Here is a 24,593-nt window from a genome sequence, read left to right as displayed (position 1 = left end):
GATTTTTTTGCTGACAAAGAATTAAAGGGAGACTAGTATAGCTATTCGAGCTTTTTGGCTCTCATCAGCTAGCCATACCCTTCTGAGATTCGAACCTGGGCAGCTTGCATGTTAGGCAGTTGTATTAACCTCTAGGCCACAGGTTCTCCTCACTTCTGTCAGCTGGGAAAAAAATATCTAAATTTATAGTTTATTGCAGTAGCGACTTGAGCATGCAAAACGCTCCTAGATTGGGGCTGAAAGGCAAAAGTAATCATAGCAGTAGACCAAGGTGTTCTATTAGACCGGTTTCACAGGAAGAAAAAAACTTAGTATGTATGTATATGTATATATAAGGGACGCGGTGGCTCAGTGGGTTAGGACGCTGAGCTTGTCGATCAGAAGGTCGGCAGTTTGGGGGGTCGAATCCTGAGTGCCGCGTAACAGAGTGAGTGCCTGTTACTCGTTGCAGCTTCTGCCAACCTAGCAGTTTGAAAGCACGAAAAAATGCAAGTAGAAAAATAGGGACCACTACGGTGGGAAGGTAACAGTGTTCCGTGCGCCTTTGGCGTCTAGTCATGCCGGCCACATGACCACGGAGACGTCCTTGGACAAGCGCTGGCTCTTCGGCTTTGAAACGGAGATGAGCACCGGCCGCTATAGTTGGAAATGACTAGCACGCATGTGCGGGGGAACCTTTACCTTTATATGCATATATACATTTATTTATTTATTTTATTGCATTTATATACCGCCCCTTCCCTGAGGACTCAGGGCGGTTTACAGGGAGTTAAAAATCAGGCATACAAAAGTTAAAAACCAATTTAAAAAATATTAAATCAACCCTGTATTATTAAAAACCCCAATTAAAATAATTTACTCATCAGCCTGGGCCCGAGAGCTCAAAGAGCCAGGTCTTCAGGCCCCGGCGGAATGATCAGAGGTCGGGGGCAGTCCTCAGCTCCACCGGCAGCTGGTTCCAGAGGGCAGGCGCTCCCACCGAGAAGGCCCTATCCCTGGGTGTCACCCGCCGGCAATCTCTTACCGGCGGAACCCTGAGCAGACCCTCCCTGTGGGAGCGCACTGGGCAAAGGGTGTTTGATGCCGGCAGCAGGTGTTCCCTCAAATACCCCGGACCCAGGCCATGTAGGGCTTTATAGGTAATAACCAGCACCTTGAATTTCACCCGGAGGGCAACCAGAAGCCAATGCAGCTCGCGGAGTAGAGGTGTTACATGGGAGTATCGGGAAACCCCCATTACAACTCGCGCGGCCGCATTCTGCACCAGTTGAAGCCTCCGAGTGGTCTTCAAGGGCAGTATATAAAATTCTAACTTTGGAATCAGCATGTCTAGAAAGTATTTGTTCTAACATTTAACATTCAGTTGTTCATAAAATCACAGGCTGACTTTTGTGCAGAGAAGAAACAGAAAAAGACACACCACAGTGTTTTAAAGGGTTATTTATGACACAAACCTGAAATATATTCAGATGTGCTAAGTTATAAAATAGGTATCAAAACATTCAGTTACACAAACATTCAGTTATTAACAAATTCATTCATTTCATTTGGAAGAACAAAGTCAGACAATATACAAAGCAGAAACTTAAATTTAGGACAACACAAATCTACTAACATAAAAATATACAAACTCCAATTCAGAGTGTTTTCTTGGGCTGAAGGTATACAAGCACCATTATTTACATAAGAATCTATAATTTAAACTTCAATTGTCAAAAGATTAGTATCTTACTCCAAAGATAGTAAATTGGGATTTTATACTGGATCTACGTTTGGTTGTAATAATAATAGTTACCACGCAGTGGCAGATATTGCATGAACAAGGAATACAGTGAGTCTCAGGTGAATGAGAATCAACCCCAAAAATTAAGGTATGAAATTACAAACATATCACACTCTCCATATTCACTACAGTATTCAATAGTTGAACTGTTCTATGTAACTCAGTGTACAAAGTCAAAATGCAAAATTAAAACGATGATACTCAATTCCTCATTCTTTTGAATCCTGAAGCAACATTGTCTCGACTATCAGGCAAGATTTTCAGTCTCTTCCATCCAAAATATATTTCCAGGTTTAATAAAAGACCAGAACAAACCTTTTGTCAATTATATAGACCACTGCAAATTTGCAAGTACGTATAGAGATCATCCGAAGAGGGAGAAGAAAATCAGAACCCCTGATTTACAGGTAGGTCCTTGGTGCTAAAATAAACTTCTTTAAAAAAATTGTACCATCGGTCATTATAAATCCACTTTATTATCTGAAAAGGTGAACTCGTACCATTGCTTTATGCCTTATTTTTTGAGTGAGCATGCTTTTAAGTATTACAAGGAGAATAGCCTTCTCCAACCTTACATTCCCCAAATATGCTTCCCAACTCTCAGAGGCGCTATACTAATGGCCTCTGGAAACCAGCAACCAATTGCAGTAGAAACTTACTTGTCAAAATGCCTGCATATCAGTAAATGTTTTAACTAAACTTTACGTTTTTCCAAAGGAAATTTTTCCCCCAGAGTTTAATTATGACAGTCTTTTCAAGCAGCCTTCTGACAACTGTATTTGCCTGAAAAAAGATAATACCTGCCTTACTTGGAAAACTAAGTAAATATTTCAAAACACACTGTAGTTAATGAAGTCAGCTGTGTTTAAGTTTATACTGTTTAACAAGACTGGAAGAATAGTGTAAAAAAACAATCTTATCACTTTCTGTTCAGGTGATTTTTAACGCCCCCACCCAATTATTTCTAAAGTTTCCTGGGTAAAACTGGAATGGCATTCTACACTGTCGAAATCCAGAAAAGAAATGAAACATACCACATTTTTGTTGTTGTGAGCAATAGTTAAGCTACTATACATTATATCAAGAAATGCTACAATTAGGGTTTGACTGGTATTAATACAATAAGGTGCATTAATTTCCAAGCCATGATTAGAAAGCCATTCTCAACTGGGTTGGCTCAAACTTCAGTAGTAAGCTGACTTTGGATTAAAAATATTTTTCCAACTAGTGTTTGTTCATGCATAAGTGCAAGGAGGTCAGGGATAAATCAAAACTCTTCATGCTAAATAATGCGTTCTTGGATTTTTCTATTTTTTCTCTCCCTTCGTTCCAGATGTTTCTAAGCCCCTTTGCAACTTTCCATCCCAAAGCCTATGTATTCCCAAGTTAAAATTTGTGGCAATCTAGGTACCAAAAGCCCTCTATTTTAATGAGGCTCATTTTCTATAGCCCAGAATCGTTGACTCTACCATTTCAGATTCAACCAGGCATGTGGCTGTATGTTTAAGTGCCTTTGTTAAACAGCAATCACCATCATAAAACAGCTTATCGGAGAAAATTTGTTCTCTAAACTTCTCCCAAGTGTGCTTTGTTTACTGTACACACTGTCATGATGGTAGCAGCGCACCTGTGCTTAAAAATGTGATTTTACACCTGCAGTAATCCATTCCAATCTGATGCACCTTTATCTCCCCTCTTTATTTTGCAAGATCTTTCTCTTTTTTTTCCTCTCTCACTAAAACTGGCCAAACTTACACTTAAAAAAAGTAAAAGAGTGTGGACATTAATCACAATACCCAAATAGTAATTTTGTTCACTGGCGAATGTCACACATGTACACAAACACTTTGATTTATATCGCAATATTGCTTAGGAAAAAAAAAACCTGACAGCCATTGACTCTTCTTGTAGAAAGAAAGTTCGTATTTTAGCATCTAAATCAATGTATTGTCCAAGTGTATAAAAACTGCATCTGCTCAGCACGTTACTTAGACATTGGCGTTTATCAGATTGGCGGTTTGAATGTGCCTTTAAAAATCAGGTTCGTGAGGAACATCACAGTGACGAAGAGCTTGGAAGAACCTCTTTTTTTGTTGTTTTCAAAGGAAAATGTTTTACAGAAGTTAGATATGCTGAGTTTCATTGGCTTAATATAGGTAATGACAGCAGTACTGCCTGAGACATTTACATGTCAGTAGCACAGGAAAGACAATATATGAACACCTTGTTATAAATAAAAGAGTTATTACTTTCAAGCTACAGAAAGCAGGAACAGAAAGATATCAGTCCTAGAAGCCACGTCAAAATTACTGCCGTGAAATCAATGGTTTCACTCAACCTCTGAGGGACACACTTTACCATGAGGACTGTTTTGCTACAGCTCCTGGTTCAACAGGTGCAGTATTTCAACAATAGGCTTCAGTTCAAAACGAAACGAAACTGAATAATCAAGACGGGACAACCTTCCCAAAAATGATAGTGCAGATACGATGGATTTTTTTCCCCCTCCCTTACAGCACAAGTAAATAAAGGCAAAAGGATAAATTGCTGCCTAAGTTCAGAGTTTCCCACTAAGTAACAGAACTTTCAAAAAAACGAGAAAGAGAAAGAGAGAGGCTGGTACCAGCCCAGCCTTAGGCACATCCTTCTTCTTCCCCTCCCCAAGTTTTTATGGTTCGAAACGAATTTTCACACGGGGCTAATTAAGGAATGGAAGTGATGCTCTTTTAAGTTTGAAGAAGAGGGGGAAAAAAGAGAGTAAGGAAACGATCAAAGTAGCAAAGCCAGGCAGGAAGAAGAGATTGTTTCCAAAAAAAACCCCAAAACCCCACAAAAAGTTAAATGAAGGATAATCAGCAACTTTCGTGGCAACTGGACGAGAATTATTTGTGCTTTAGTTTCTCAAGCAAAAATTCCCCCACTTCTGCCACTTCTCACACGAGAGTTCTGTATCGTCTTTTCCACTTTGGAAGTTCCATGAAAATCCCGCCATCGACTCCATGCCAGGAATATTCTTAACACAGTTTAATCCTGTCACTTAGGAAAAGCCGGGGGTCAGTTCCCAAATCCACCTAAGGATTGGTGCTTTTGTCATAATGTAAGCATTGACTAGGACTGTTGTGTGAGACGACGGAAGTGAGGTAACACTTGGTTATCTGGAAGGTAAAGAGCTAATTCCAAAGCCACGAGAACGGTAAATTCAAATCCAATGAGATCTCGTCTGTTGAATCGGAATCGTTCTTCCAACTTCTGTAAAGGCAGAAAATAAATAAAATAAATACAGCACCGTGTCTGTGGAGATTCTCAGTCATGGTTGTCCCAAAGATGCTTCTTCAAAAGGCAACCGAACTTTCCTTGTTTTTCGTCAAAGACGTTTCGCTTCTCACCATAGAAGCTTCTTCAGTTCTGAACTGAAGAAAGTTCTTGGATGAGAAGCGACACGTCTTCAAGGAAAAACAAGCAAGTCCTGTTGCCTTTTGAAGAAGCGTCTTTGGGACGAATGCGGCACCATGTTTTGTGTCATTGATTGTAGCGGTCTCCATATTTTAACTGTCTGACATATAAAACCAGAGCTATTTTAGTGATTACATACAGATAGTCGACTTACAACCATTCATTTAGCGACTATTTGAAGTTACAATGGCACTGAAAAAAAATGAATTATAACCGGTTTTCACTCTTACGACCGTCGTAGCATCCCTGTAATCACAAGGATTGAAATTCGGGCACTTGGCAACTGTGTTTCGGATACACTACATAGTAGTTCTTTAGGAGCAAGTATTTATTTTCTGTGTGGAGAAGCACTGAAGTGTGTAAATGTACACCACTAACATCAGGGTGAGTAATTTTTCAAGGACAAGAGAGGGCAACTGACTAGCTGGGGCTGTTAAGCGATATAACTTGAAGGATGCATGTCAGTAGAAGGGGTGAGACTGGCCCTTGTAAATGTTTTAAGGATAGAAAAGGATGAAGGAAGATTTCTGGAGATAAACTGTTCCATTCTGACCTTTAAAAATCCCACTCATCCAAACTAATGTATCATGAACATTTAGTGAAAAAGGAGAAACATTTTGGTGATCTGATTTCTAGTTATTACTGAGTGCGCTTGCACTGTCTCTCTCTCTCCCTCCCCCCTCTCTCCCTGTCCCTCTCCCTCCCTCCCTTCTCTCTCTCCCCTTCTCTCCCTCTCTCCCCCTCCCTCCCCCTCTTACCCCTCCCTCTCCCTTTCTCTCCCCTCCCTCCCCCTCTCTCCCCCTTTCCCTCTCCCTCCCTCCCTTCCCTCTCTCTCCCCCTCCCCCCTCTTACCCCTCCCTTTCCCTTCCCTCTCTCCCTCCCTCCCTTTCTCTCCCCTCCCTCTCTCCCTCCCCCTCCCTCTCCCCGTCCCTCCCCCTCCTCTCTCCTCCCTCCCCCTTTCCCCTCCCTCTCTCCCTCCCCCTCTCTCTCCCGCTCCCCCCTCTACCCCTCCTTCTCTCCCTCCCTCCCTCTCTCCCCTCCCTCCTCCCCTCCCCCTCCCTCTCTCCCTCCCTTTCTCTCCCCTCCCTCCCCCCTCTCCCCCTTTCCCCTCCCTCTCTACCTTCCCCCTCTCTCCTCCTCCCTCCCCCTTTCCCTCCCTCTCTCCCTCCCCCCCCTCTCGTGTGTGTGCGTTTGTGTGTGCGTTTGTGTGTGCGTATGAAGTTGGAAATTGGAGCAGTTTATGTCCTCCTAACCCAGGGGTGAGGATTAACATTTTGCCACTGAATTTCAATGGACCCATTTCCATGTAGTCTGTGGACTCCCATTTCTGACTTGTGCCGTATTCCGAAAAGCTCCAGCCTGAAGGCCAGACAGATTTAGCTGCTCAGTGAGAGGCACACCAAATGGTTACATAATTTGACAGCAGAGAGTGACTTGGTCTTCTGCAGAACCTAATGGTTCTGCAATTGCGATATATTGCTGATGTCTGTTGCAAGGAAAGCTAGAACTAATTACATCGCTTCAGGAGGATGTCAGAGCTTGGTGTTATTTTCTGGTAAAGAATCAAACTGGCTAAGAATTGTAGGTACTTGGCCCATCAACAATGGTTTATTTAAGGTAAGCGGAGTGTCGCAATACACTGAGGGGCAACAAAGAGACAGCTTCAATCCCTGTTCATTTATTTGAGATTAAGTCTTACTGAAAAAGGAGCAGGGCTTATTGTCAGAAGGCATGAATTTTTGTCCCATGTTTGGGGCCTAGCAAGGTAATTTAAATAGTTAACAAGCATTTAACACATATCTCCCTTGCTTCTCAGCTAACAAAGTGAGATAGAGTTTGTGGCCTAGAGGGTAAAACAACTGCCTAATGTGCAATCAGCCCAGGTTCGAATCTCAGAAGGGTATGGCTGACTGATGAAAACAAATGTTTGAAATGCATATCAGTCTCCCTTTAATTCTTTGTTAGCAATCTAAAAAATTTACACACATATATATACGTGTGTGTGTGTGTGTGTGTGTGTGTGTGTGTGTGTGTGTGTATCAATCCAGAGCCAGACAAAGAATAGAAAAAGAAATGGCTTGATGCCACTATCAACAAGATAACAGGGAGGAAAATTTAAAAAAACTGATGCATATAAACAAATTGACCTGCTTTAGGAAAATTCAAATTATTTTGGCAATAACCAAGGAGACCTAGCGAGAAGGAAGAACTCACTGGAGAAGAGCCTAATGCTGGGAAAGGTTGAGGGCAAGAGAAGAAGGGGATGACAGAGAATGAGGTGGCTGGATGGAGTCACTGAAGCAAGAGTCGTGAGCTTAAAGGGACTCCAGAAGATGGTAGAGGACAGGAAGGCCTGGAGGAACGTTGTCCATGGGGTCGCGATGGGTCGGACACGACTTCGCAGCTAACAACAACAAAGGAGATCCAGTCCCAATACAATTCAAATTTGATATCGTGTCCCATTGCAAACTAACACAATCCTTTGGCTGATGATCCATTAAGTAGACAATTTGGGGCTGGTGTTGCAGAGAGAACATTATTACTATTATTTTCATCACAATCCTGACATCCAAATGGTAGCTTTAAAGCACTGCCAACAGTTCCACCCTGCATCTTTCTAATTTTCTCATGCATTTACAGTGACAACCAGGTGCAGGGTATTCTTACCACAATTCCTTAAAACTAACTTTGGACTTCCAGTCTCTACCAAAATGTATATATTTCCATTCGATGTTATTTGCAAGTTTGCAAAGATTTATGTATGAAGCGTAGGAAAAAAAATATTGGAGAACTTTAGCACTTTCAAAGAGGTGGAGACCCTGGAAGAAGCAACCTGGAATTAAGGAGAAACTTCCTGACAGTGAGGACAATCAATCAGTGGAACAGGTTGCCTCCAGAAATCGTGGGCACTCCATCACTGGAGGTTTTTAAGAAGAGACTGGACAGCCACTTGTCTGAGATGGTATAGGTTCTCCTGCCTGAGAAGGGGGTTGGACTAGAAGGCCTCTAAGGTCCCTTCCCTCTATTCTATTCTATTCTATTCTATTCTATTCTATTCTATTCTATTCTATTCTATTCTATTCTATTCTATTCTATTCTATTCTATTCTATTCTATTCTATTCTATTCTATTCTATTCTATTCTATCCTATCCTATCCTATCCTATTTTCCAGGTGTACTTACATCAATTAGGTGTTTGACTTCGTGTTTCCTGAGATCACTGCTAATCTTGGCTGCGAGCAGCACACAAGCACCGGCACACAGTTTTCGGTTGTGTTTGTTGAGCTTGCCTTGAAGGACCAGCTTCTCAAAGTAGACATAAGCCATGGACACAGTAATTGGCTCCAGGTTGCACTCCATACTCAGGGTCCGCATTTCTCTTTTTAAACTGCAAGGGGGAAAAAAAGAAAGTGAAAAAAAAAGTTCATTTTTTTTCTAGGTGAACGAGAGAAACTTCAGAAGTACGGTAGGTGAAATGTGTATGTTTTAAAGGTAAAGGTTTCCCCTGCCCAGTCGTGTCCAACTCTAGGGATGGTGCTCATCTTTGTTTTTTGGCTGAGGGAGCACATGTTGTCCAAAGGCATTTTCTGTTGTCATGTGGCCAGCACGATAAATACGCTGAGGTGAACAGAACGTTGTTATCTTCCTACCGAAGTGGTACCTATTTATCTACTCACATTTGCATGCTTTCAAACTGCTAGGTGAGCAGAAGCTTGGGCAGGAACGGGAGGTCACCCCTTCATGCAGCGCTTGGGCCTTGAACCCAAGATGACAGCTTCCCAGCTGACAAGTTGAGCATCTTTAACCACTGAGCTATTGTGCCCACATGTATGTTTTTGAACGGTCCCTTTCTTTGGGGCTTCAGGAAGTAGCAATTGAAATACATATACATATACATATATATATACATATATACATACATACATAAAGGTAAAGGTTCTCCCGCACATGCGTGCTAGTCGTTTCCAGCTCTAGGGGCCGAAGAGCCAGCGCTTGTCCGAGGACGTCTCCGTGGTCATGTGGCCGGCATGACTAGACGCTAAAGGCGCACGGAACGCTGTTACCTTCCCACCGTAGTGGTCCCTATTTTTCTACTTGCATTTTTACGTGCTTTCGAACTGCTAGGTTGGCAGAAGCTGGGACAAGTAACAGGTGCTCATTCTGTTACGTGGCACTCGGGATTCGACCCGCCAAACTGCCGACCTTCTGATCGACAAGCTCAGCGTCCTAACCCACTGAGCCACTGCGTCCCTTTTCATACATACATACATATATATGTATATATATATATATCAGGAGAGAGACTATGGGACCAATCAAAAGGACATGGCTAAGGGGCAGTCCCCATAGAAGATCGTTCAATCAGAAGAAAATCAGAAAAAGGAGCAATTATCTGACTTCTTTCCTATACATTAGAACTGAATTGTTGTGCAATTTCTTGCAGAATCAGAAGTATCAACTACCAATACTGTACGACAAGGAAATATGGAACATTATAAGCTTGTGAAATGTTATTACAAGTAGTCTTCGGTTTATGACCATCATGGAGCTTGTGGTCATGTGACTGACCCGCTTTTGCAAGCTTTTTGGCAGTCTGACCACAAGAAGGACAGCTGTTGGGATTTCAGAACTGGTCGCAAGTACTTGGGGGGGGGGGGAGACTGTCATAACTTTAAACAGTTGCCAAGTGACAAGTTGTAAGTCAAGCACTGGCTGTCTAATTAGAAGAGAATGAAAGAACTACAATGAAGCAGATATTTTTTTTTACCATGCCTCTATTTCATGACAGCAACTTTGATTCAGGTTTACGTAGAATTTATTCAGTGCCCTTTCAGTCTGACATTCAGAGGAAAGCGAACTAAATTAGATCTATATCCTAGAGAGAGATGGATCAAGTGGTTAAAGAAAACCAGAACTATGGAAAAGCTTGAGCGTCTCAAGCTCAAAATGATGAAGTTTATAATTATTGTTTGAAAATGGCTATTCTAATGTCAGGGCAAGTGCTTCATCTTTACTAGAATGGTTCCGAACCGGGTCCATTTTTATTTCAAGTTCACGACATTTTAGTTAAGCTGAAACTGTACTAGGCATTCTCTGTGAAGTCGAAATACTCTGGTTTGAGTTGAAATGTTTCAAATTTAAATACGTTTCACATTTCTAGTCAAAAAATGTACAGAACAGAAGCACTGCCAGGAACAAAAGCATTCAAACGATGCTAGAGGATTGAATGCTCATGATTTTTATTTTTATTTATTTATTTTTTTTTTTATTACACTTATATCCCGCCCTTCTCCGAAGACTCAGGGCGGCTTACAAGCTTAGCAGTATGATGGATACGATACGTATGTGCAATAGGTCAGGGCTTTTCAAACTTTTCACCCATTGTACCACTTTTAGGATATGACAACATCCGAGTACCACCAGTCGCCTAGCAGGGTGTTAAAACCTTGACCTCCCCCCAAAAAAGGAAAAAAGTGCTGAAGTACAAGTAGTCCTCCACTTAAAACAGTTCGCTTAGTGACTGTTCGAAGTTACAATGGCACTGGAAAAAGTGTCCCCCAAGCCACAGCCGAGCAAGACACCTGCCTGCCCGCCCGGCGGTGCTCTTCCTCCTGTCCCAGGTTTTCATTGTTGTGAGCATTTCTGTTGAGGATTGGCAGCGGGAGTGGTGTGTGTGTGGGTGTTTGGTTTTTATTCTCCCCCCCATCTGCTGGGTGGTTGCAGCAGGTTTTGGTCACTTCACATGACCCTGGGGCACTGTGACCGTCATAAATATGAATCAGTTGCCAAGCATCTGAATGTAAATCACAAGACCCTGGAGATGCTGTAACATTCCAGCTGATCGGTGCTTCTTCGGAGCTCCAGCTGGAGCCTAGCGCTGATCCTGGTGCTTCCTCTGAGCCTTGACAGCCCCGAAGAAGTGCTGATCCTGGCGCTTCCGCTAAGCCCTGCAGCTCCAGCCATCTCTCGCTCAGGCTTGTGCGGAGCTGCCACCTGTTCATCTCATTCCCCTCCCCACTACCACTTTTCTAGGATGGTCGCGTACCACCTGCCAGGTGCCAATGTACCAAAGGTGGTACCCGTACCACTGGTTGAAAAGCCCTGCAATAGAAGATGCAAAAAACCTGGGTATGAAACAAGCTAAGAACAAAACCTTTCCCAGTAACATCTTCTAACTAAAAGTAAACCAAATAGTTTAGGTTCCTACTTCATTGTAGGAATTAAATCTGTGCTTAGGCCAGCGTTTCTCAACTTCAGCAACTTTAAGCTGGCTGGGGAATTCTGGGAGTGGAAGTCCACACATCTTAAAGTTGCTGAAGTTGAGAAACATCGGTTTAGACCAGGGGTAGGCAACCTCGGCTCTTTTATGACTCATGGACTTCAACTCCCAGAATTCCTGAGCCAGCTTGGCTGGCTCAGGAATTCTGGGAGTTGGAAGTCCATGAGTCATAAAAGAGCTGAGGTTGCCTGCCCCTGGTTTAAACTATATCACAGCATATTTAGCAGCTAGAGATTCATAACAGAATGAAAACCCCCAATTCCTAAAATAATTAGCATAAAAAACAAGAAAATAATAATTCCTCACCTCCTGACATGTTACGCTGCTATAGTTATTACCTATGACTATGTTGTCACAGAATATATTTTGGGATGGAGCACTGAATCAAGGACTTGTAAATAAAATATCTCATAATAGTCAAATCTGCAATGTTGTATGTATTTCCTCATATTTATTAATACTTATGCAAGATTGTGCTGTAAATATTTACAGATAAAGCCACTCTGATGTAAATCTGGATAGAAAGAAGCTTGTTCCAAAGACAGGACTGACACACAAAGTGATTTTCACACCTCCCAAACAGTTTTTTTACCTTCTGATTTTGCTTAGCGTGAGCTTGATGTGAGGAAATTTTTCTTTAAATGTTTCATTCATATCCTTTTTAAGATCGGAGGGTTTTACGTATTCAATCACGGTGGTCTGAAATAAAAAAAAAAGGATTTATTTAGTCATCTGTACGGAAAAAGAAGATTGTGAGACACGAAAAATAACTTGATGGCAGTATTCTGTCTAACAAGGCAGGTTAATCTCTTCCTCAGAAATTCAGCTTGATCATGTTAATTTAATCATTTATTTCTTTAAGTAAGCCCTTTTCCTTACGATGCTATTTGGTTTGTATGGATTTGACTGGCGTTGTTTGAAAATGATCACTCAGAAACCAGACATGGATAGAAAATGTTATCTGCATTCAATTCAACACCAGAAAACTGCTTCTGATTATGTTCCTTTGTTTCCTAAGATTGGGATACTAAGCACAGTAGGGTCCTTGGTGCTCTCTGAGCGTGGCTGTTTTCTTGCAGACCAGGGGGTGTCAAACTGGTGGCCCGCAGGCCGGATGCGTCATGCACAGGCCACGTCCACCCCAGCTCCACAAAGGAAAAAAGGTCATGATATGTCATGTGACAAGATCAAGTTTGACACCTGTGCTGCAGACGTTTCAATACCAAACTAGGTAAGATCATCAGTGCTAGAAGGGAGTGGAGATATAGGAATATAGCCAGCCATACCAACAGGCTGAAAAATAGCTTTTATCCGTGGGCTGTTAGGCTTTTAAATGGGATATAATCTCTGTGAACTTATGCAGAATTGACTTGGGAGGCCGGTGTGTGGTGTAGTTGGTTCACACGGTGTGGTAGGATGGAGGGTTTGTTGTCACTGTGTGTTGGGGGGAGAGAGCACGGGGGGAGGCTCAGCTAATCTCAATGTACACATGTTGTACTTTGACAATAAAGGTTTATTATTTATTATTATTTTTGCATTGATGATGTTACCTAGTTTGGTACTGAAATGCTTGCAAGTTCAGAAAGTATCAAGGACCCCAACTGAGCTACCAATATTTGCTTCTATCAATACTAAGAACAGATTCTGTCTAGATGAGCTAACAAGTTGGGCTGATTCAGAACAGAATAAGGCAGGGGCCTTCAACTTTGGCAACTTTTAAGACTTGTGGGCTTCAACTCCCAGAATTCCTCAGCCAGCCAGGGCTGGCTGAGGAATTCTGGGAGTTGAAGTCCACAAGTCTTAAAGTTGACAAGGTTGAAGGCCCCTGGAATAAGCGGTCTTGCAAGTGCCAAGCAATAAAATGCTTTATAGGACAACACCACCATTTTATATTGCATTCAGGAACTAACTGGTAGCTGGTTGCTAGTTAAGATGAGTAAGGATCACACAGTACTGTAATGTGTACTCCTAGGGCTGCTTGATGGTGCGTTCCTATGTTGCTTGATAATCTTCTGAAATGACAACTGACAAAAGACTGAAAATCTAGTAGGATGTTAGCAATGGTGTTTGCTGCAGCTAAAACTCTGCTCAGTTTCTCCCTAGCCCAGTGCAAAGATGCCTGGACTTCAACTCCCAGAATGCCCCAGCCAGCTTTGCTTTGGGATTTGAAGTCCATGCACCTTAAAGTTGCCAAGGTTGAGAAACGCTGCCTTAGGCCTATTTTCCACTGGTGTTTGGCCATTGTTGATTTTTGTGTGCTTAATTTTGTAGGCTGCTTGGAATTGTGCACGTGAAACAGGCAGCTATATAAATCTACTAAACCAATAAATGTTTAAAAATAAATCTAACATAATGGTATAATAGAATGAACCTTTATTGTCAAAGTACAACCATGTATACATTGAGATTGGCTGAGCCTCCCTTCGTGCCCCCACCCCCAACTTACAGTGACACAAACCCTCCATCTTATTACACCATGTGAGCTAATTGCACAACACACCGGCCTCGCAAGTCAATCATGCATAAAGTTTATAAAAATTATTTCCCGTTCAAAAGCCTAACAGCCCATGGATAAAAGCTGTTCTTCAGCCTGTTGGTACGGCTGGCTATACTCCTATATCTCCTACCCGATGGTAGGAGAGTAAAGAGATACCGTCCAGGGTGTAAGTCATCCCTGAAAATTTTCCTCACTCTTCCAAGGCAGCGAGCCCTGGCGAGGTCATCCAGTGGTGTCAGGGGACAGCCCACAATGTCTTGTGCTGTGCTCACCACCCTCTGTAATGCCTTCCTATCCGCGGCTGTCAGACCAGCATACCAAACCACAATACCATACGAGAGGACGCTCTCTATAGTAGACCGGTAAAAGAGGGTCATTAGCCATTGTTCTACCCTGTTCTTCCGCAAGACCCTGAGAAACTGAAGCCCCTGGGTGGCCTTTCTGGCCACCTGTATTAACTTTCCAGGTCAGATCTTCGCAGAGGTAGACTCCCAGAAATTTAAAGGAGGAAACTCTCTCCACACAGTCCTCCCCGATGTAAAGTGGGGCAGGTTCCTCCTTTTTCCTCCGGAAGTCTACCACCATCTCTTTCGTCTTGCCGATGTTTAGGTGCAAGTTGTTGTTACTACACCATATGGATAGTTTTTGTACCTCCGCCCTGTATGCTGTCTCATCTCTACCTGTAATAAGACCCACCACGGTAGTATCATCTGCAAACTTAATTAGACAGCAGTTTAGAATTGTGGGGTCCTTGGTGCTCTCTGAGCTTGGTTGTTTAATAATAATAGTAATAATAATAATAATAATAATAATAAGAATAAGAATAAGAATAATAATAAGTTGGAAGGGACCTTGGAGGTCATCTAGTCCAACCCCCTGCTCAGGCAGGAAACCCTATACCATTTCAGACAAATGGCTGGCCAGTCTCTTCTTAAAAACTTCCTTGCAGATGTTTCATATATCTAATTAGGTGCACTGATGATGTTACCCAGTTGGGTAACTAAACGTCTGTAAGAAAACCACCAAGCTCAGAGGGCGCCAAGGACACTACCCTGAGTTACAAATATTCTATCAAAAATGTAGAAAGCCCACATATTCTACACAGCACAGAATTCAATGCTTTGTTTCAGCTGCACCCCATTAAATTGAACTTTGCACTCTAACAACCCTTAGCTGGTATTAAGTTGCACTAAGTTTATGATGTTAACCACATTGTTCGTCTTTGTCCGGGGATCGGCGTCAAGCCCTCCCCTAACTAGGTCAATAGGGTTACAAGACTAATCACTTAAAGCCCTTTAATAATTTAATCCTGCAACACTTGGCACTTCAAACGTAAGGCAGAATGGTGAGTTTGTGCCAGTTTGGGTTGCGAAGCGCAGCCTTGGCAGCAAATGCAAGATGGGCAACAATGGGGGTGGGTGGGTGGGTGGGTGGGTGCAGAGAAATACGGGTTTGCTTGGCTATTTGAAATTCAGAAGCTGAATCTGAGCTCATTAGGAATTTGGGTCTGCTTGCTAACGGCAGCCAAACCTGCTGGAGAGGTCGTTACAAAAACATTATTGCTCGTCATCTGGTATTTGACCACAGCTGCTGAAACTCCTTGCATTTCTGTGTGCTTCAAAGAGAAAAATGTAAGTTGTGATAATATCTGCATTGCCCTAGAGGTCTATGTAAGCTCCATTTATTTGTGCAATGCCTGAAACTAGGCTTGCCTTAGGCCACTTGGTGCCTCCGGTTGAGATACAATTTGAATAATAAACTGCCTGATTTACTATTCAGTTACAGAGTCCCCTACAAGCTTTCAGCTACCTATTGCTTCAGCACAGAGATTCTCCACTTTTGAGTTGCACATCACTGTAGGCACAGATAGTCCTCCATCTATGACTTCTGTTGAGTCCCCAATTTCCCTTGCCAAGCAAGATGAGGGAGTTCTACCCCACTTTATGACCTTCCTTGCCACAGCTGTTAAGTGAATCACTGCAGTTATCAAGTCGGTAACCCGGTTGATTAGTGAATCTGGCTTCCCCATTTGACTTTGCTTGTCAGAGAGTCACCCAAAAGGTGATCAGGTGACCCCGGGACACGACAACGGTTGTAATTGTGAACAAATGGCGCTGGGTCACTTTTTTCAATGCTGTTGTAACTTCACTCGGTCGCTAAATGAATGGTTGTTAAGTCGAGGACTACCAGTGTATGGAAAAACCCAGCATTCCCAGGAATCCTTGAGTAACTGAAGGTTGTTTTCTCTGATCATACTGAGCCTCCAGTTCTGGCAGTTTTTTTGGAAATATCTAAGCATATTGGCACGATCAGGAGGAGAAACAGTCAGACTAGTTTTCCCCATGAGTCACAAGATCATCTCCTCTCCCTCCTGGCGATATGGAATCACCTTAGAATTAGAAGCTGATTCACCTAGCACAGGGCTTTTCAACCAGTGGTACGGGTATCACCTGTGGTACATTGGCACCTGGCAGGTGGTACGCGACCATCCTAGAAAAGTGGTAGCAGGGGAGGGGAATGAGCTGAACTGGTGGCAGCACCACACAAGCCTGAGCGAGAGACGGCTGGAGCTGCAGGGCTGTCAGGGCTCAGCGGAAGTGCCAGGATCAGCGCCAGGATCTAGCTGGAGCTCGGCGCTGATCCTGGCGCTTCTGAGCCCAGAAGAAGCGCCGATCAGCTGGAATGTTGCAGCATCTCCAGGGTCTTGTGATTTACATTCAGATGCTTGGCAACTGATTCATATTTATGACGGTCACAGTGTCCCAGGGTCATGTGAAGTGGCCAAAACCTGCTGCAACCACCCAGCAGAGGAGGGGGAAATAAAAACCAAGCACCCCCCCCACCCCACACCCACTGCCAATCCTCAACAGAAATGTTCACAATGAAAACCTCAGACAGGAGGAAGAGCACCGCCGGGCAGGCAGGCAGGTGTCTTGCTTGGCTGTGGCTTGGGGGGGGCACTTTTTTCAGTGCCATTGTAACTTTGAACAGTCACTAAGCAAACTGTTGTAAGTCGAGGACTACCTGTACTTCATCACTTTTTTTTGTCATCAAGTTTTTGACACCTTGCTAGGCGACTGGTGGTACTCGGATGTTGCCATATCCTAAAAGTGGTACAACGGGCGAAAAGGTTGAAAAGCCCTGATCTAGCAGATGAAAAACGAGTAGCAGGAAACAGAACATTGAAGTTTCAAATGGGGAAGAAAAAAGGCTTTTTATTACTAAGAGCTCCACGTGAATGAGATTCTGTAAGCTATTTTTTTTTTGTTTTCAAAGGCATCTAAATCAGCAGCCCTACAGGGGTAATTAATTCTGGAGGTGAAAGTCCTCTATGTGCTACTTCAGAATGAAACAAATCTCCTTTGGTTAACAGTGGTCACTGAACTGCAGTTTGCTAAGAGAGGTGGTTGCAGGGGGAAAAAGGGTCTTATTTGCATAAGCCACTTTCTCTTTTATTTTACAGAAATGTTGGAGTTGGGGGAAACTCGAGTCAGGAAAATGACACCGGAAAAAAGACTCTGGGGCGTATTGATCACAATTCTATCTAGTTTTCAAAATCAATATGATCTCAGATCCCAGAATGCTAAAACTGGAACACCAAGTTGCTACGGAGAGGTGAAAAGAACCGAAAACCACAGGTAGTGCTCAACTTACGACCGCAATTCTTGTCACTAAGAAGGCAGCTGTTAAATGAGTCGTGCTTTATTTTATGACCTTTTGGCCATACTTGTTAAGCAAACCACTGCAGATGTTAAGTGAATCACATGGTTGTTAAGCAAATCTGGCTTCCCCATTGATTTTGTTTGTCCAAAGCCAGCTGGGAAGGTTGCAAATGATGATCACGTACGTGATCCTGGTTACAAGCCACTTTTTTCGAACGGTTGCTAAACGAATAATTGTAAGTCAAGGACTACATTGCATAGAAAATGGCATAATAATCATTGATTCCCCCACTGTAATTTTTAACTAGTCAAGTGGAAGAGGACAGACGCCTCACTGCATGCATGTAAATAAAACACACAGGGAAATACATTACCAACGTTTGTGCTTAATTAGTGTATTGTTGAGAATCTGCACAAAATCATCTTACCATGTATGATGCAAAGATCAGGACACGTTTGTGTTTCCCACAGGGCCACTGTGGGTCATCAAGCAAATTGGGATTGTATTCTGCTAACTCTCCCACTTCATTTCCTGGAAGCAAAGGAGGAGTTGAAGATTAAAAGCTCACCAAGGTAATTTAGGAAAAGCATCTCCTCAGTCTTTCTGAAGGATAATAATAATAATAATAATAATAATAATAATAATAATAATAATAATAATAATAATAATAATAATAATAAGTAGTAGTAGTAGTAGTAGTAGTAGTTGGAAGGGACCTTGGAGGTCATCTAGTCCAACCCCCTGCTCAGGCAGGAAACCCTATACCATTTCAGACAAATGGCTGTCCAGTCTCTTCTTAAAAACTTCCAGTGTTGGAGCATTCACCGCTTCTGGAGGCAGGTTGTTCCACTGGTTAGTTGTTCTAACTGTCAGGAAATTTCTCCTCAGTTCTAGGTTGTTTCTCTCCTTGACTAGTTTCCATCCATTGCTTCTTGTCCTGCTTTGCTGTCAAATCCAGATGAGGCTAAGAAAGGCTCAATCCACGGGTCTCTCGTTTTGCAGGGCGGGAACACACAACAGTGGTGCTCTGTCTACAGCCAACGGGGAGGCCATTTTCTGCTACATGGCCAAAGAAGTGCATTTTCTGACTTGAGCCAGGTCAAATATTGCTGTTATGGTTCACTTGCCTGCTTCCTTTCTGGGTTGGCAAGCCCATACACTTCAACAGCTTACTGTGTATCAAAGGTAAAGGTAAAGTTTCCCCCGCACATGCATGCTAGTCGTTTCCGACTCTAGGGGCCGGTGCTCATCTCCGTTTCAAAGCCAAAGAGCCAGCGCTTGTCTGAGGACGTCTCCGTGGTCATGTGGCCAGCATGACTAGACGCCAAAGGCGCACGGAATGCTGTTACCTTCCCACCGTAGTGGTCCCTATTTTTCTACTTGCATTTTTACGTGCTTTCGAACTGCTAGGTTGGCAGAAGCTGGGACGAGTAACAGGCGCTCACTCTGTTATGCGGCACTCGGGATTCGACCCGCCAAACTGCCGACCTTCTGATCGACAAGCTCAGCGTCCTAACCCACTGAGCCACACCGCGTCCCTTACTGTATCATAGCAGGCAGGAATGCAAACTCTCAGCTGGTCCCTGGTTACCACCCAAAGTATTTTTAAAGGTTTATGAATGGAATAGTGAAACGTGGATCTGTTGAATTTTTTTTTACCAGCTATTAATCGACAAGAAATCTATTTTCCCCGTGTAGCCCTAGCACAATAAAAAAGCCTCCCTCCCTCCCCTCTTTCCTTCCTTCCTTCCTTCCTTCCTTCCTTCCTTCCTTCCTTCCTTCCTTCCTTCCTTTTCTTTCTCTTTCCCTCCCTCCCTTCTGCCAGGAGAGAATCAATCAGATTCAACACAATCTGGACAGAACATCACGTCACTGTTGTCGCTAAAGCAATGCAAGGAGTTAAATCTGGAAAAGAATACTTTAAGCTGGCTTTATTTTCAGTTTACCCATGGGAGACAAGCAGCTTAGGATTGCCGTGCAGAAGCTCAAAATCTTCGAAAACCCTAGAATATAACTACAGATAGCAAAAACAAAAAGAAAAAAACAACAACCCCACAAACAAAACAGAAACGAGCTAAATAGGCCCGTAATTTGATTAAGCAAAGGCATATTTATATATGTTTGGTTTAGTTTAGTCTAGTGTTAAGGCACCAGGAGACCGAGTTCGAGTCCCAATTGAAGCATAAAAACTGCTTGGTGACTTTGGGCTAATCACCAGGAGACTGGGAACTCTAGTCCCGCCTTAGGCATGAAATCCAGCTGGGTGACTGTGTCCAAGTCACTTTTTCTCAGCCCAATCCACCTCAGAGGGTTGTTGTGGAGAAAATAGGAGGAGGGAGGAGGACTAGGCACCCCCGCTAGTTTGACTTATTTATAAAAAATAAAAAGGCGGAGTAAAATACACACACACACACACACACACACACACACACACACACACACACAGACCTCTTTTTCCTGATAAACCACTTTAAAACAAACAAAAAAACAAATAGTTCCCGAAGGTCAATTTTTCTATAAAATATATAGGACTATTCTCATTTGGCTTTAACACACACACACACACACACACATATATAAAAGCTATAAAGGTCATGCAAATGTCTGGGAAAAAGGATGTACTGAGTCCATTCCAAATGTGCATAAATCATTTCTCCACTGACCCCTTCCTTTCTTCCTCCTCCAGTCACCCCCCTGCAGATCAGCGGCTCCTGTTGTACGTTCTGTTACTCGCACAAAGCTACAGCGTGTGTATCTGACAGCTCAACGCTGTTGCCTCCCTCAATTACTGGTGCTCTTGCCGTGGCTGGAGCAGCAGGTGCCTGGCTCCGAGCTTCCATCCTGCTGCTTTTTGCAGAGGTGCGCTGAGTCACGGCGTGGCCAAGGCAAATTTTTCTTAAGGTCTCCCAGCGGTGGTTGAAAGGATTTGTCAAATCATCTTGACAAAAAAAAAAAAAAAAGGCCCGGCCTTGTATGACCAGCGGCGGCTCGGTGATAAAGCAGCATCAAGAGGGCAAAATGGAATTCCTTTTAGGAGCACTTAGGGCAACCCAGAGATGGATGGTTGAGCTAGAAGGACCAAATGGGCTTTTAGCCAGAACTCTCAAAGTCAACCTCCTGTTTGCTGCTTGTTTGTTCCTTGAAAAATAATTAACCTTCTTTCTTTAGGACCTCTGATCCACATTCATGCAGCATTTGCAACTCCCAGAATTCCTGAGCCAGCATGGCTCAGCTTGGAAACCTCTCTCTTTCCCCTCAGCATGGCTGGCTCAGGAATTCTGGGAGTTGAAGTTCACGAGTCATAAAGCGGCCTAGGCCTAGGGTAGGCAACCTTGGCTCTTTTATGACTTGTGGACTTCAACTCCCAGAATTCCTGAGCCGACATGGCTCAGCTTGGAAACCTCTCCCTTTCCCCTCAGCATGGCTGGCTCAGGAATTCTGGGAGTTGAAGTCCACGAGTCATAAAAGAGCCAAGGTGGCCTACCCCTGGTCTAGAGTTTAAGACACCAGGCTAGAAGTCAGGATTTCTAGTCATGCTTGGGGCATGAAAGCTGGCCAGGTGACTTTGGGCCAATCACCAGGAGACTCTGAGTTCTAGTTCTGCCTCAGGAATGAAAGCTCTGGTATCTGGGTGACTTTGAGCCAGTCATTCCCACCCCAATTCGTCTCATGAGGTGATTGTTGTGAGGAAAATAGGAATTTTATGTTTGCTGCCTTTAGATGTACAGGTAGTCCTCGACTTACAACAGTTCATTTAGTGGCCGTTCAAAGTTACAACGGCACTGAAAAAAGTGACATGAGCATTTTTTTCAGTTGCCACCTTTGCAGCACCACCCCCCATGATCATGTGACCAAAATTCAGAGGCTGGGCCGCTGGGTTCATATTTATGACCGTAGCTGTGTCCCAAGGTCACGTGACCGTCTGACAAGCAAAATCAATGGGGAAGCCAGATTCACTTAACAACTGAGTTACTAACTTATTAACTGCAGTGATTCACTTGACAACTGAGGCAAGAAAGGTCATAAAATGGGGCAAAACTCACTTCACAAATGTCTCACTCAACAACAGAAATTGGCTCTCAATTGTGATTGCAAGTTGAGAACTACCTGTACTGGCCACCCTGTTTGAAAATCCTGGAAGTTGTTTGATGCAATAGTCCTGGTTAATATCTCTGAGCACTGCTCAGCAACGGTTTTTATAATCGAAACAGCAGAGTCAATGCACAAGAGAGAAGAATCAATCAGCCACAGGAAGTTTCAACTACTGCAGAACTAACAAAAAGAGGAAAAAATGCCCCAAGGGGTGGAGAATGTCTCCCAATTGAAAAGTGGGTGCAGTAAATTATTGACTGAGTCTTGGGATGGGAGAAAGTGGAAAATTGGAGACAGAGCCTATAACAGGCTGGCATTCTAAACAGAAGCCATCTATCCGGCTGTATTGTGTTGCAAGTCTCGATTCTTTTTCGCCTATTTATCTTATCATCTAAAAGCAGAACTGGCTTGTTTTCAAATTTAAAAGATGGCACTCACTGAACGATCACAGCTTGGCTTCCCAAAGCCAAAGTTGGTTGGGATGAAGCATTCACTCAAACATAGCAGTAAACTATTCAGAATTGCTATTTTAATGCCCTTGGCACATTGCCCAGATTTTTATAAGAATATATGTACGTTTTTGGCTTTTTAAGGCATTGCTTCGACTTTCAGGAAATGTCTCATTTGTATCTTTGGCATAACCATGCTTATGAGATTTTTTAAAAATAATTCTATATTTAGTTGGTTTGAGACCTCTGGATGCAACTGCTGAATCCGACCCAGGAGTACTCAGCCAGTATTAAATTTGATTAAATTGAGGAATTTTCAAAGAACATTTTGTAAACTCAATAATGCCTTTAAAAAAATAATATATTGCTGAACTGTTGAAGTTGGTATCCAGATACAGCCTATTTTCTACAAGACTCATAGCTTGCAAGGTCTCATGCCAATTCTCTGGATGTAAAGGGGAGATAGAAATATATTAAATAAACAACAGAAATTTATTTGGGTTTGAGCTGAGGGTCACAAAAGAGTAAGATGGTTGTGGGGATCTGTTCTAACCTCTCTGCCATGATTTAGTTAAATGCAGCACCAAATTTATATCTGGGTGCTACTTTTAACTGAACAGGATGCTCGTAAGTGTAAAAAACAGCCATTTCTTACTTTTTCAGTGCTGTTATAACTTCAAACTGTCACTAAACAAATGGTTGTAAGTTGAGGACCACCTGTAGGAGATGATCAGGCTGAGCCCGAGGGAGAGGTCAAATGTGTCATAAGTCATGAGTCCCTGGCGCAAGAGATCTAAGTCCAGCCCACTTGAATGCCTTCTTATCTCCTGCTCATTTCCCTTGACTATTAGTTGGTCAGATTCTTATAGAGAGCTTAAGCTTGTAATAAATCTTGATACTCATTTGAACTGCCTATAATAGATCTCCTGATTTCCCCAGCGCTTGATTTTATCATTTCCAAGCTTCATTATAAATTTTCTTCTATGTACGTTGACGCAAAAACAATCATTGGATGACTTATTTTGACTTAGTGTATGTGTGAGCAGAATCACTGTACTTTGTAAACCTTGATTTCAATGAGGGTGAAGATTCGTTCTGCGAGCTTGTGGGTTGGTTTCCAAACGTTTCGTGACCAGGCTAGGTAACATCTTCAGCGAAGTTTAGCGGGGGATGTCAGTGTTCTTCTGTTTATAAGGGCTTCAGGTGTGTGTGTGTGTGTCAAGTGAGGGTCTTGTGATGGGTCAGATGTGAGTCACGAGTGAGAGGCTTGTGATGGGTCTTATGATGGGGAGGTTACATTGGATCAGGGTCCTTGGGAGGTGAACTGCCAGTGGGAGGGAGGAGGGGGCTTGAGTGGGTTGTTTGAGGGTCAGTGCTGTCCCTGATTGGCTGTGCAGTTGATTTGGATCCTGAGGGGTTTGTAGGATGTTTGTAAGTCAATGTTTCTGTTGATGGAACTGCTTGTGGAGTGGCAGGCTTTGATGAGCTCACAAGCGTGGCAGATGGTAGCGTGGCCGATGATTTTTGTGTTGCTCCAAGCGAACTGGTGCTGTTTGGTGTCGGTTCGTAGGATTTGGGATCGTGGCGTTTGACTGCCAGCCGGTGTTCGTGGTGATTTTCCTGATTTCAGTCTTAACATTACGAATAAACAAGGTCTTACGGTTTGTCCACAAACCATGGTGGAAATTAACCACAGTACAGATTACCATAATATGTGAATTTCCACAGCTGAGCAGTTGCTAGGAATTGGAACGGGACAGCTGTGGCACCCTTTGTAACAACAAAAGCCTGGCCTTGACCTTCCTCTGATCTGACCATTGTAACCTTCAAAAATTGCCCGTTTCTTGGCTGTTCTTTGTTTCACATGTACAGGTTTATATACGGTACCCTAGATCAGTCTCAGCCTTGGCAGCTTAAAGAAGTATGGACTTCAACTCCCAAGATTCCTCACCAGTCATGATGTCTGAAGAATCCTGGGAGCTGAAGTCCACACAGCTTTCAAGTTGCCAAGGCTGAGAAACACTGCTACATATGGGTTTTTTTTAACTGAGGTGAACTGCAGCATGTAAGCAAGCTTGGATGAATGTATTTCCACTTTTCCTGTCTTTCTCTTTCTATATTCTTCGCAAGTTTCAAAATTCCCAAACGGGAGGTCTAGAATTCAGAAGAAATGACTGAATAGTCATTGATTTAGATGTCTATTATCAAAGGCGGAACGCAACTGGTTAGGAGGAAATAATTGGATTACAAATTACAGTTGTGGTTTTTTTTACACATTGATTGGAAGCATTCAGGCAAATTAGATAAGGAAACGGCCTGGAAAACTTGCCCAGTCAGGCCGAGCTCCTCATAAATTGGAGGTTGGGCTATTTCACT

General features: G+C 43.0%; 1 protein-coding gene across 1 annotated transcript in view; it reads right to left on the bottom strand.

The window, feature by feature from the left end:
- Positions 1-1,432: 1,432 nt before the first annotated feature.
- Positions 1,433-24,593, bottom strand: part of CABLES2 (Cdk5 and Abl enzyme substrate 2) — a 60,229-nt gene continuing 37,068 nt past the window's right edge. The window contains 4 exon segments of the mRNA XM_083360869.1: positions 1,433-5,032; positions 8,420-8,624; positions 12,109-12,215; positions 18,104-18,207. Of these exon segments, the coding sequence (XP_083216995.1) occupies positions 4,892-5,032; positions 8,420-8,624; positions 12,109-12,215; positions 18,104-18,207 (557 nt within the window). The 3' untranslated portion in view covers positions 1,433-4,891.

The sequence above is a fragment of the Vipera ursinii genome, assembly GCF_947247035.1.
Source record: "Vipera ursinii genome assembly, chromosome: 3".
Lineage (NCBI taxonomy): Eukaryota > Metazoa > Chordata > Lepidosauria > Squamata > Viperidae > Vipera > Vipera ursinii.
Note: the sequence above shows the minus strand (reverse complement) of the source record. Positions and strands in the feature narration are given on the sequence as shown.